General features: G+C 38.2%; 1 protein-coding gene across 18 annotated transcripts in view; it reads right to left on the bottom strand.

Moving 5' to 3' along the window:
• ERC1 (ELKS/RAB6-interacting/CAST family member 1) overlaps window positions 1-12,090 on the bottom strand; it is a 149,452-nt gene that overhangs the window by 63,658 nt on the left and 73,704 nt on the right. For all 18 annotated transcript variants that reach the window (XR_015728847.1, XR_015728846.1, XR_015728849.1 and 15 more), the window contains one exon: window positions 5,762-5,922. Coding sequence is in view for 10 of the 18 variants with exons in the window: in XM_087873697.1 (XP_087729823.1) it covers window positions 5,762-5,922 (161 nt within the window). In the remaining 8 variants the exon portion in view is untranslated. The remainder of the gene's footprint in view (window positions 1-5,761; window positions 5,923-12,090) is intronic.

Genomic DNA, 12,090 nt, shown 5'->3' on the forward strand with positions numbered 1-12,090 from the left:
TAGGTTCTCTCAAGGGTACTGAAGGTCTGTGCATAAATTTTCAGACTTCATAAAACAAACAAAAATAATACTGCATTTAGATATCTTTTGTGAAAGTGTCTATTTAAAAAAAAAAGAGATCAGGAATAAGTAACATAATCTTCTGCATTTGCAGAGTTTTACTGTAAGATTCTGTAAAAGAGTTGGAAACAATTCTGGCAATTTTTATTCATGCATTTAAAATATCTATATCTTCTCTTACAAAAATCTCGAAGTAGCTAAAGATGCCAGAACCAATCAAAGGTTCTCAAGCAAAAGACAAAAAAAATTGAATTCCAATCCAGGAAGCACTATTAGAAGAACATATTGTGAATGTCCTAAAAATTCATGTTCGTCTAATATTTATGAAAATAAATTGGTTTCTACTGAGACCAAAGGCAGAGGTTCATTAATAGAGGGTTGGCAGCACATATCCATTGATATTTCAAATTAACTTAAAATCATCAATCATGAGTTATGCTGTGCTGAATCCCCACTCTGCTACTTCACCTGAAATTTAATTTCACAACATATAGACTGATTTAACCATAGTTTCAATTGGGAAAATGTGACCATCCTAGACCAATGCAAAAAATGCTAGGGAATTTCTAGAAGCCTGGCACTCCGACAAATCAACCATCACTAGAGACACATGGACATTAACAACATCTATAGATTATGCAAAAAACACTATCACCCAGCCCAAAAAGGAACAAAAAGACTGAAGCACCTCTCCACCAGCAATCATTAACCCAGACCAGCACAGATTAACTCTAAGGTTAACATTAGACCAGCAATCAAGTAAACAATACTCCAATCAAAAAACTGCCGAAGCCCCCCCCAAAAAATAAATCGCTAAGACCACTCCCACCAACACTGACAGGCAAGCCACTAGAATATAAACTGACAACAAACTGCATTCCTTAGTAGCACTAATGGTATTACCTAATTTGGGTAATATGCAAGAAAACAAGCAAGCTCAGAGGGCACCAAGGACCCCTCATTTCAACCCTGCACTTACAAATATTCTCCTTTATTAGTATCACCTGAAATTGGCAGCAATATTGTTTTTACGCTCCAGAAGCTGGAATATTATTGCTTCTCAATGTAGGAATGCAGTTTGGTGGTCTCTGTGGCTACAACCACAAACGCTATTCCCTCCTGCAACCAGGCACAGCTCCTAGGCTTGTTCCAAACACACATAAAAAAACTCCGCAGAATTCCATGTTTTGGACGATAGATACAACAAACCACAGCACAACCGGTTGTAGTTCATTAGCTACACTGAAATGCTGGAGCAGCTAGTGGGCCAGATTACAGCAACCAGCCGTGGCAAACTTTGATCCTGGCACTTAAAGTTCACACATAACCTAAATGGAAAGCTGGCCTACAGCGGAATCTTTTTCTGATCTACGATCTTTGGATCAGACCAAAGAAATTAATCCATATTCTATGGAAAGTTACTGAAGAGTTCAAAGTCAAATGCCTTGGCTCTGAACATGCGTCGTTTGTGTTTTATACTTTTTTGCTGGCATTAGCCAGGCAGTTTCTTTAAATGAACCATTTTTACTTATTTAAGAAGTGTACAACTCAATTTTCATTGTAATAATTTCAAAGCTGGAGTAGAAATAAATTAAAACAATGAAAGCATATGATGGTTAAATATTATGCAAGAAAGCAGGAACAGTAGTTCATCCATAACTGTTACTGACACACCAACAAACATTCAAAATTTAGGTTAAAAAAAAATAAATCTTCAGTTGATACTAAAAACTGAGAAGTGGAACTCAATATTGAAGGACACTTGACTGTGCTACTGAAAATGAAGTGTTGTCAAAGGGGCATCACCATGTTATTGTCAGGGCACTTGCAAAAACAAGTTACCAATTTACAGTATATAAACAGTAGAGTAAGTTTGATTGATTTCATCACTCTATCCAGTGATTGAGTGACCTATGTAGGTCACTATCCAGTTTTTCTTGGACAATTTTGATTCCCTTCTAAACCTAGCATCAAAATAACGAACCCCTCAGAAAGGGGTATCCTGTAAATTAATAATATTCATTTATTATTGCTTCAGCTGCCTATTGCTCAGGGCCTGTTCCTTTTTCTAATGATCTAATAACCTCAGTAAAACATTAATTAAAAGATATCTGCTTTGCCTCTTGGAAAATATGGTTCCATCTGAGAAACTTCTTGTCATGGCTGAACTCCTGTCCAGACCTCCTTTGTTGTGGCCAGCCAGCAGCCAGCGGGTCTGGCGGCAGATTCGGACAGTGAGGAGGTTGGGGAGGAACATGGGCCAGTCCTGGAGTCTGAGGAAGGCTCTGATGAGTGCTCTGTGTCGGAGGCAGAGATGGGGCCAGGGCCACCTGACAGTTGTCAGCTGCCTTCGGAGTCGGACATCAGTGGGGCAGAAGAACAGATGGAGCCTGTTCCCATGCGCAGAGCTGCCAGGAAAAGGGAACAGCTAAGGAACAAGGGTCGACTCAGGAGTAAAGCTACAGTTGGATGGTGAATGGCCCCTCCCATAGGGAATAAAGAGGAGCGAAAGGGGAGGGGAGTTTGCAGGAGACAATTAGTTCGCTTAATTGGTTCATGACTCTCAGAGACTTCTTGCCAAGTTTTGAAGATATTGGCCTGGCAGCTCTCCAAGCCAGATAAGGTCTGTGACTGTAAATTTTCCCTTGAAAGACTGCTGGATGTGAATGAGAGGAATTCACAGTAACTTAATAAAAAGGTGTTTTTGTCAGGACAAGGAGTCTGCTTCATGCTCTTGGGAAGCCTAGTCAGAACATCCTTCAGCTATACTGACACACATAGAAAGTAAGTGAAGGGAATGAAAAAAAAATAGCAGAACATTAATTTGCTCAGGAGGACCAAATTCTAAGTTTACATATCTGAGCAGGAGCTATATAATTGCGTCATCCCTTCTTCAATGCTTCGTGTTTTACAGAGGCTATTCCACTTGGATGCATGAAAAATAGGATTAGGCAACAACTAAATTTCTCTTTTTCAGTACTCCTCCAACCCTCTCCTTGCCACCTATGAAGCAGAGTAAGAATTTCATATTATGATCAAGCTGCTAGAAAAGACAACTACTGTATTTAGAAATGAACAAAAATACCTTTAGAGACATACAGGGCTGCATAGCAATTTGAATTCAAAGGGAAGGCAGTTGTGGGAGGCCAGGAGAAGATGCAGCTGTTTTCAGATGATCCTGACAAGGGCTATGGGCACACCCACAGATGCTCTGAATCACAGTTTTGCAGTCTTCAAATCTGGTTCTTGGCACTATCTTATTATTTAGTTAGTTGATGTCGTTTATTAGTTTCTGTCTTTCAGACAAGTAACACCTATCCAAAGCTTTTTTTTTTCCTTGCAAAAATTACCACAAAGAATAAAACTTCTGCTCATCCATAATGTCCCTTTGAGACTTCCAACAACAGCACCAAACATAGCATTCCAAAAGCACATGAGAGTTTTCTCCCCAACTACATTTCTATAAGCATTTTATAATCTAATAATACGAGAGGAAAAATGACTCCAAAGTTGTGTATAGCTGACTGGAATTCAGACATCTGTTCTGATTAAAAAGCTTCCTGAGAGGGGTCCTCCATCCCACTATAAATATTTAGCTTTTAACTCAATTAAAACAATATAAGACAGGTTTTATTCTCTACAACCTGCAACTGGAATTGATGTGCTAGCTTTTTCTGGGGTTGCCTTAGAATGAGAACCAAATTTTTACAGCACCATCTTACTGTTCATAACACTCCCTCTGTAAACAAACTCAGGAAGAGTGGCAGTGGTAAGAAGAGTTTACTCTGAAAACAGAATGGAAACAAGAGTACAGTAGTAGCCAAATCTTAAGAAGTGAACAGCAGAAAAAATCTCTTTTTCCAACATCATTAACATCTTGAGCAATTGTTGATTGGAACAAGGCCCTTAAATCACCAACTGGTCCTGTTTTCAGCAGTTGGTTTTCCTTCCAAGACTGTCATGGCTCATTTAGATAGTATAGCACATTTTTTTTTCTAAAGGATGATTCTCAGGGATCTTGGAATTCAAAGTATAATGAGATACACTCATGTTAAAAAAAAATCTCTATAACGGAACTTGCTAGTCACATTTTTCAGAATTTGTTTTTCCTCGACCACATGGAACAAACAATGTATTAAATGGGGAGTATAAAGTATGTGGAATATTAAAACAAGCTGCACTAATCTCAGATGCTGAGAAAATTATGGACAATTTGAACTGGCAATTTCTCTTTGAAGCATTGGAAGATATGGACTTTGATAATAATTTTATTCAAGGAATCAAGTAGTATATGTATCTCAAATGGTGTTTAATGGTTCAATGAATTGACTAAACATTGTGATATCCAGAAGGGGACAAGACAAGGTTGTCCTTGGTCCCCTTTTCTGTTTATTTTGGTTCTTGAAATTTTGAATAGATATTAGACAAGATGAGAAGATAGTGGATCTAAAAATTAAAAATTAGACTTTGAATTTCAGAGTCTTTGTTGATGATTTGGATTTGATTTTACGAAAAAACATAGTTTTAAAGTCAAAAAAAGTTAAATATTTGGGTGTTATTTGACTAATTGGAATTGTATAGTTTCAAAATAACTATGTTAAGGTATGGTATGAAGTTAAAAAAGATACATTGGGATGGGAAAAAATGCAATTGTCACTGAGATTTTTAAAGAAATCCCATTTGTTTCCCATTCTATCTTCTCCCCATATTATTTAATATCTATGTAAAACTAATGGAGTTTGACTTAAGGTTTGGAATGGGTGTTATCAGTATCCTGACTACCTTAAGGTTGACTCAGCCTTCCATCCTTCCGAGATTGGTAAAATGAGGACCCAGACTGTTAGGGGCAATATGCTGATGTTGTAAATCACTCAGAGAATGCTGGAGGGCATTGTAGAACAGTATACAAGTCTCCCAACTCTATTGTTCCTTACCAGCTAATTCCAAGGATGTGAACAGCATTCTTGACTAAAGCATTAAGTTTAAAAATAGTCTGTATGAAAGTGAACATGCAGAAATTAAATCCAGGCAAGAGAGATGCCATTGGTAAATAGGAATCTTGATAATGATATTTGAATGATCTAAAAATTAAGATTATTAGAAGTAAAAGGAAAGCATATAAAGTTGGTTTATTTGGTTAAAGTTAAAGCAAGATATCTTACTTCTGGAAATCCTTAATGGACCTTCTGCTGACCCAGAAGATGATTTATGGATTTGTTTATAGATGACAGTTGGGATATGGGATGAAGAAATAAACCGTTGTAATCTTAGAGGCAGTGAAGAGTTGCTAAATTTATTTATACTTATGATGGAAGTTGGAAGTCACTTCTTTATACATTTATTTTCTCTTTCATTGTATTCCTACTTTTTCCTTTCCTTTTTATTCTTTCCATTCTTTTTTCTTGTTATTATTATCATATCGTCAACACACACACACACTATTCTAATTTTGAATTTCAGATAAGGGCTAATTCAAATAATGCTATCTATGAATAAGAATGCGTGTGGTGCCAGGCGGGAAAAATATACTTCTACCAGGATAACCTCTATTTTTTATACATAACTCCACTTTTAAAAAGTTGTCATTACAATCGAAGACAACAGTTATTTAAGTAATTTTCTTTATCAATAACTTGAGGAGTTAACCAATCATTCTTAAAGGAGAAGTCAGAATGAAATATTAAGAGAAACAAAGACATACTTCATCTCTAGCACCTCCTCCAAATGCTTCCTCCGTTCAGCCCGCAAGTTGGTTAAATGGGTTTCCTTCTCAGCCAGAGACTGCTGAGTAGAGGACAGCTTTGCTTTCATAGATTCCAGTTCTTGTTTTACTTTCTCCATAGCCATCATCAACTCTTCTACCTAAGGAATTTAAGAATGATAAAGAGGAAGAAGAGAGAAAGTATGTGATTATGAAACAATATTTGCCATTCACCAGAGTTATAGCGTGATGGAACAAAAATATTGCAAATGGTCAATTTATCCCTGTTGAAATAACATGGTTAGTCTAAAATAACATATATTGATACTATTATAAATTACAGGCAGCACTTCTTTATTACACATATGTCTATTCAATATTGGGTTTTAATTTATAATCACTGATAATAAATCTTTTATGCCCTATCTTCATTAAAATGTAGAGAAAAGTTATATTACAAAATTTTAATTACAAAGCCAATATTCCTAATTTCAGCATCTCAACAAAACTGTACTAACACATTCTCAAATACATTAAAGTAATTCTCCTATCATATTCAGAATATTCGAATAGATCTTTCTCGCTCAGAGCAAAGATTTAGTTTATATGGAGTGAAGGTTGTTCTTTAACTAATTGAAAAGTTTTGTATTTGTGCTGGAACTCTATTCTGTTTTGCTTTTCTCTATGGTTTGATTAAAGGCAGTGGATGGAGCCATCTTATTTATCTATCAGCTCTTGAACCATCTCGGACCTCGCTGGACCATCAGATCTGATACAGTTCAAAATATATTGCAAGAAAAGTGTAGATTACTAAAGGAGAAAGATACCAGCACAAGTTAGTCTGAAGAAATCAGAAACAGGACAAAAAGACAACCCCTTCTTATCTAACTAAACCTAAAACCAATAAAAGAAAGGTAGATATGGAAGATGTTTTATGCAGAGGCAAATTTATTTGTCAAGGCTCTTCCTAGAGCCTGGATGATTTCAATAGGCTAGAACCACAGATACCCCTGAAGTCTTCCTTGTTAATGTCACATTGCAGACAGCAACGTGAAACAACAGTTCTGGTGAAATAACATCTCCTACTGGGAAAGGTAAAGATGGGATGAAATGAGAACCATTATTGTAGCACACTCAAGCAATGGCTCTCAAACAGTCTTGTTTGTCTATGCCAGAGATCCTCAAACTACAGGCCCATCGAAGCCATTAATCCAGCCCGCATGGGACCGCAAAGCTGACCGTCCCACATCACCCCACCTACCTACTGGCCCCCACCCACCTTCTGGAAGCTGAGACCAAAAACGGGATGCGCGAAGGCCTCGGGAGGCCAAAAACGGACCAAAAATGCATGCTACTAATTCATTCATTCATTCATTCATTGTTTAAAAGATTTGTATGCTCCCCATTTTAAAACACAACTATGGGTGGCTTACAACACCAGTAAAATGCTCAAACCATTAAACATATAACCGTAACATGGTTGACTTAAATTCTGCCCCCTCTGGCTTCCTGAAGTCCTCCAAATCTGCTCTAGAGGGATTTCTTTTTAAATAGACTTGAGGGGCAGTATCAGGGAAAAGGAAAGAAAGTATGAGCTCCACCTTCAAGAGATTTGCTCACATAGCAACAAATTTAGTTGAATATTTTTTTATTTTATTTAATCATATCCTATTCTGGAGATTGCCTTGGCAAAGTCCCTGCTGTTTTCTTGGCAAGATTTTTCAGAATTCAGATTTTGCCATTATCTCCTTCCTAGGTTTGAGAGAAAGTGACTGGTGCAAGGTCACCCCGTGTTGTGGTCCGCTGGCGGCCTGTGAGCTGGCAGCAGAGTCAGACAGTGAGGAGGCTGGGGAGGAACATGGGTCAGTCCTGGAGTCTGGGGAAGGCTCGGATGAGGGTTCTGCGTCAGAGGCAGAGATGGGGCCAGGGCCATCTGGGAGTTATGTGCAGACTCCGGAGCCTCCAGAGTCGGACATCAGCAAGGCAGAGGAAAAGGGGGAGCCTGTTCCCAGTACGCGCATGCGCAAAGCTGCCAGAAGGCAAGAACAGTTAAAACAAAAGGGATGACTGGGGAGTAGGGCTTGGAGATGATTGGCCCCTCCCATAAGGCATAAAGGAGGAGCAAAGGCACATGAGCCTTTGCAGGAAGCAATGTTGTTTGGTCTGGCCGGTTTAAATTCTGCAGCTCCGTTTTGATTCTGTGTTCCGTGTGGTCTTGCAAAACTAATTGCCAATTAGGTCTTGGCAGCGTGTCAAGGGAGATAAAGGTGGGTGCTTATCAGCCTTATCCTGAAGGACTTTGGCAGACTTCTGTCGGACTCTTTACAACTATTTGTGACTCATCTGTGAATGAACAGAATGAGAATGAACAGGCTGTGAATGAACAGAATTCACAGCTGTTGAAATAAAAAGAGGGTTTTTGGGATTAATTGTGTGCTTTTTACTGTCTCAGGAAGCCTAGGTCAGAGCACCCCGCTGGCTTTGTGATCAGTTTCTAATCTGATGCCTTAAGCCCCATGCCAAATTGGTTTGTCTGTCTAATGATATATTTAGTTTAATAGTACCCAACATTTACTTAGTTCTATTGCAAAATATCCCAAGTCAGGATAAAGGATTCAGCTGAATAATTCACTCAACCCTTTCTAGCTCTATGACAATATTCAGTACAATCCCAACCCTCCCCCCCCCAAATACAGCAATAGACTTATACACCACTTCATAATTTACAGCCCTCTCTAAGCAGTTTATAGAGTTAGCATATTGCCCCCAACAATCTGGGTCCTCATTTTACCCAACTCTGAAGGATGAAAGGCTGAGTCAACTTTGAGCCGTTGAGAATGGAACTATAATTATAACTATAATAGAATTGAAAATATAATCCATCCAAGTCAAATCTCTCTTCTTTAAAATGATTGGTGAAAATATTTCCCCATAAAATTGCTAAAAGTTCTGAGTGACTAAGATTTACAAACCTCAAAACCCAATGCTAAGTATTTGTTTTCTTTTCTGGCCATCCCCCAAACTTTAACATATACCGGTAGTAGACAAACCTCAGTTTCAGATTATGGCAATCATTCAACAACAAGAAGTAGAGCATGTTGAAATATTATCTCTCAGGCGATAAAGCATTTGTTAACAGCAGAAGTAGAAGATGTTTATGCATTGGTTTAAAAGGGAAACCACAGATATTGGGGCATTCAACAAACCCTGCAAAATACATTAATCTATAGGGCACCAAGTTACCAACACTTCATGGAAACAATGTAGAAATGAGATACTTTTAGCATAACTGACAAAGAAATTCCCAAACACTCTCTCCCATATGCTTAAGATTATGTAACATCTAATACAAGTCCTTCAGAATAATGTTATCTGGATATATTAAAAAATCCATGCTTCTTGATTTAAGATCCAAGTGTTGAAACTCTTTTAAATAAAAATGGACTACTAAAGACACAGAAATTGAGAATATTCTGAAATACTGTTATTATCAAATTATATTCCTTCGGATCTTCATAAAATATACTGTTACATGTATAAGTTGTAATATCAGTTATGGGTTTTAAGGTCAATCATTTCCTGCTTCCAGATATGCAGTAGAAGTCACATGGACAGAACTAACAATGCAAATCCATAAATATCCAACGTTTTTTAAAGATAGACTAAGGCAGTGATGGTGAACCTTTTAGGCACCAAGTGCTGAAAATGGAGCGAGCGTGCGTGCGTGGATGTGGCACCGAGTGCTGAAAAGAGCCAACTGATCATCATGCACGCATGCGCACCAGAAACCCGGAAGAGGAACGGGCGATGCCGTGCGTGCCAGGCGACATGGCTCTGTGTGCCACTTCGGGCATGCCTCCCCTAGGTTCGCCATCACAGGACTAAGGACTCCTATGAAAAAAATATGCTAATCTGAAGTACAAATATCTGGAAAAGTTTAAGAAAGCTTTTTATTACGAAAATATTTTTGAGAGTGGAAGATGATGCTCATTTTCAATGTATGTTTCATTGTTTGGAAACAGATTGTTTGATTTGGCTACTGAAACTAATCTTTGGGGTCTACAGACTAAATGCGATATGTATTGCAACCTCAACAGATACATTTCCTAACTTCTTACAGTTTTATTTAAGAAGAGACATGCTATAATGGGCTTGGGAGACAGGAAGAAGAGCCGCAGCCAAGTCTGACAAGAGATAGCTCAGCTTGCAGAAGGAATGGTGGTGAAGAAAACATCTCAGAAGGGACCTTCCCTAGTTCTCTGGAAAGAAAAGATAGGCGATGGGGACGTAAGTGCTTTCAGACTTCCAAGATTATATTACTGTAATCGTACAATCAAGGTAGTATTAATAGTACTCATGGTTTTGGTTTCTTTTCTGAACTACCTCAAAGAGCTCAGCAAGAGAGAATTTGATTCTCTGTGTGCAGAATGTATGCACTCAATGTGATCTTCCAAATAGCATAATATGGTGGCAAAACTATGGCATGAATCATGGGGGGAAAAATACCCTAAAATCTTTTCCTCACTGAAAAAAAAAGAAACGAAACCATTCTTCAAATCTATCGACCTTCCCAGACATGAAGAGAAGAAATAGCAGTTGCAGCTTGTTAAGCAATAGAAAAAAGAAGAGATTAAAAAAAACTGCAAAAGACAATAAACTGGCACCAAATACTATAACCAATAAGGTTTCTATCCCTCTCTGCATCTGGGCCTCTATTTAAATGAATCTGTCTGTTTAACTAAAGCAGATGCTTGATTTAACTTGTAACATTGAAACGTTTACTTAAATAAAAATAATTCCTCTATGCAAAGTCAGAAGCTTGATATGAAGGCAATAACTGGATTTATGGGTTTGTTGGTAAGCTGAAAGGCTGTTGTAAAGCTTCAAAAAAATTTCTATTCTTAATTTGCACTAGTCCTTCAAAGTAAAACTCGATTTAGAGAACTAAATCAACTTAAAAATGTCAGTTAAAAAAAACAAAACACAACAGCCTAAAACACCAGGAACACCCCCCAAAAGCAGCAGAACACATCCCAAAACTACTGTATTTTTCAGAGTATAAGACGCACCTTAGTTTTTTGGGAGGAAAATAGAGGGGTGGGAATTCTGCCTACCAGGTATTCATCTGGCTAGTCCCAGCACATTAGTTTGCTTGCTGGTTTTGAGGTTGGAGCTGGTTGGGGCTGTGCTTCCAAAGCACAGCTGATTGTCGGAGGAAGCAGCAATTAGAAAAGCAGGCAAAACACGGAAGATCGCTTCGCTCGTGTTGGGGCTGAAAAACAGCTTCAAAAGCACAGCTGGTCCTCAGAGGGAGCTCCAGTGACTAAAGCAGGCGAAGCGCAGAAGTGGTAAGAGAAGGCAGCAGCTGTTCCGGGTAGCCATTTTGGGCAACACGCAGGGTTACAATTGGAGTATAAGACGCACCCAAATTTTCAGCCTCTTTTAGGAGGGAAAAAAGTGTGTCTTATACTCTGAAAAATACAGTAATTTCAGTCCCACTGCCTGCCTAATTTGTTGGAACACATCTCAAAAAAATATGAAGAATGCTCTAGACGTCTCTGTTCACTTCCTGTTCTTTACTGTGTTCTCCTCCAGAGAATTCACCCATGTCTGAGCCAGTAGACTCCTCTTTTGCATCAGATGATTAATTTACATATCAATGATAATTTGATAACACCGTTTGAGTTTATTCAGCGCTATAGTACACTGTGGACAGAAGAAACCATATGTAATAGATTAATCTATGGGAGTACTTTGGTTAGATAAACTTCGGGACAGAGTTATATCAGAAGATAATTTTAAAAAATATCTATGAACAAAATTTAGCTAGAACTGTGATGAAAAGGGCAACAGGATTTAAACACTGAAGAATGAAATAGCGAAGATAGGTTTGAAGACAATTTTTTAAATAGCTAATTTTACATTATGGCTTATTCAAAGTAAAATTGTTAGAAGAATCTTAAATATAAAAATTGGACTTTGATGCAAAACTCATGAAAAAGGTTGCAGTTGTTTATGTTATTCCTGATGTATTGTCAGCCATATCAATTTGAATGTGCCGTCAAGAGCTTTTTAAAGAAGCATAGCATGGAGAAGAGAAAGCTGAAGAGTTATAGAGTTGCTAAAGTCTTTTGCAGACAGGGTCTCCATTTTTCCAGAAATGCAAAGAAGATGAGCTCTCACGTCTTAGGGCTATATTTCAGCAGTGAAATCCACTTACCTTCGCTACTGATTCGGGAAAGGAAGCGCGCATGCCTGCCTCTTCTGCGCAAGTGCAGAGGGTAAAAAATGGGACGTAGTAACGTCCTGGCGGGTGGGCGGAGCCTCCC

The sequence above is a fragment of the Pantherophis guttatus genome, chromosome 7 (assembly GCF_059756535.1).
Source record: "Pantherophis guttatus breed Tessera chromosome 7, ASM5975653v1, whole genome shotgun sequence".
In the NCBI taxonomy this organism is placed as follows: domain Eukaryota; kingdom Metazoa; phylum Chordata; class Lepidosauria; order Squamata; family Colubridae; genus Pantherophis; species Pantherophis guttatus.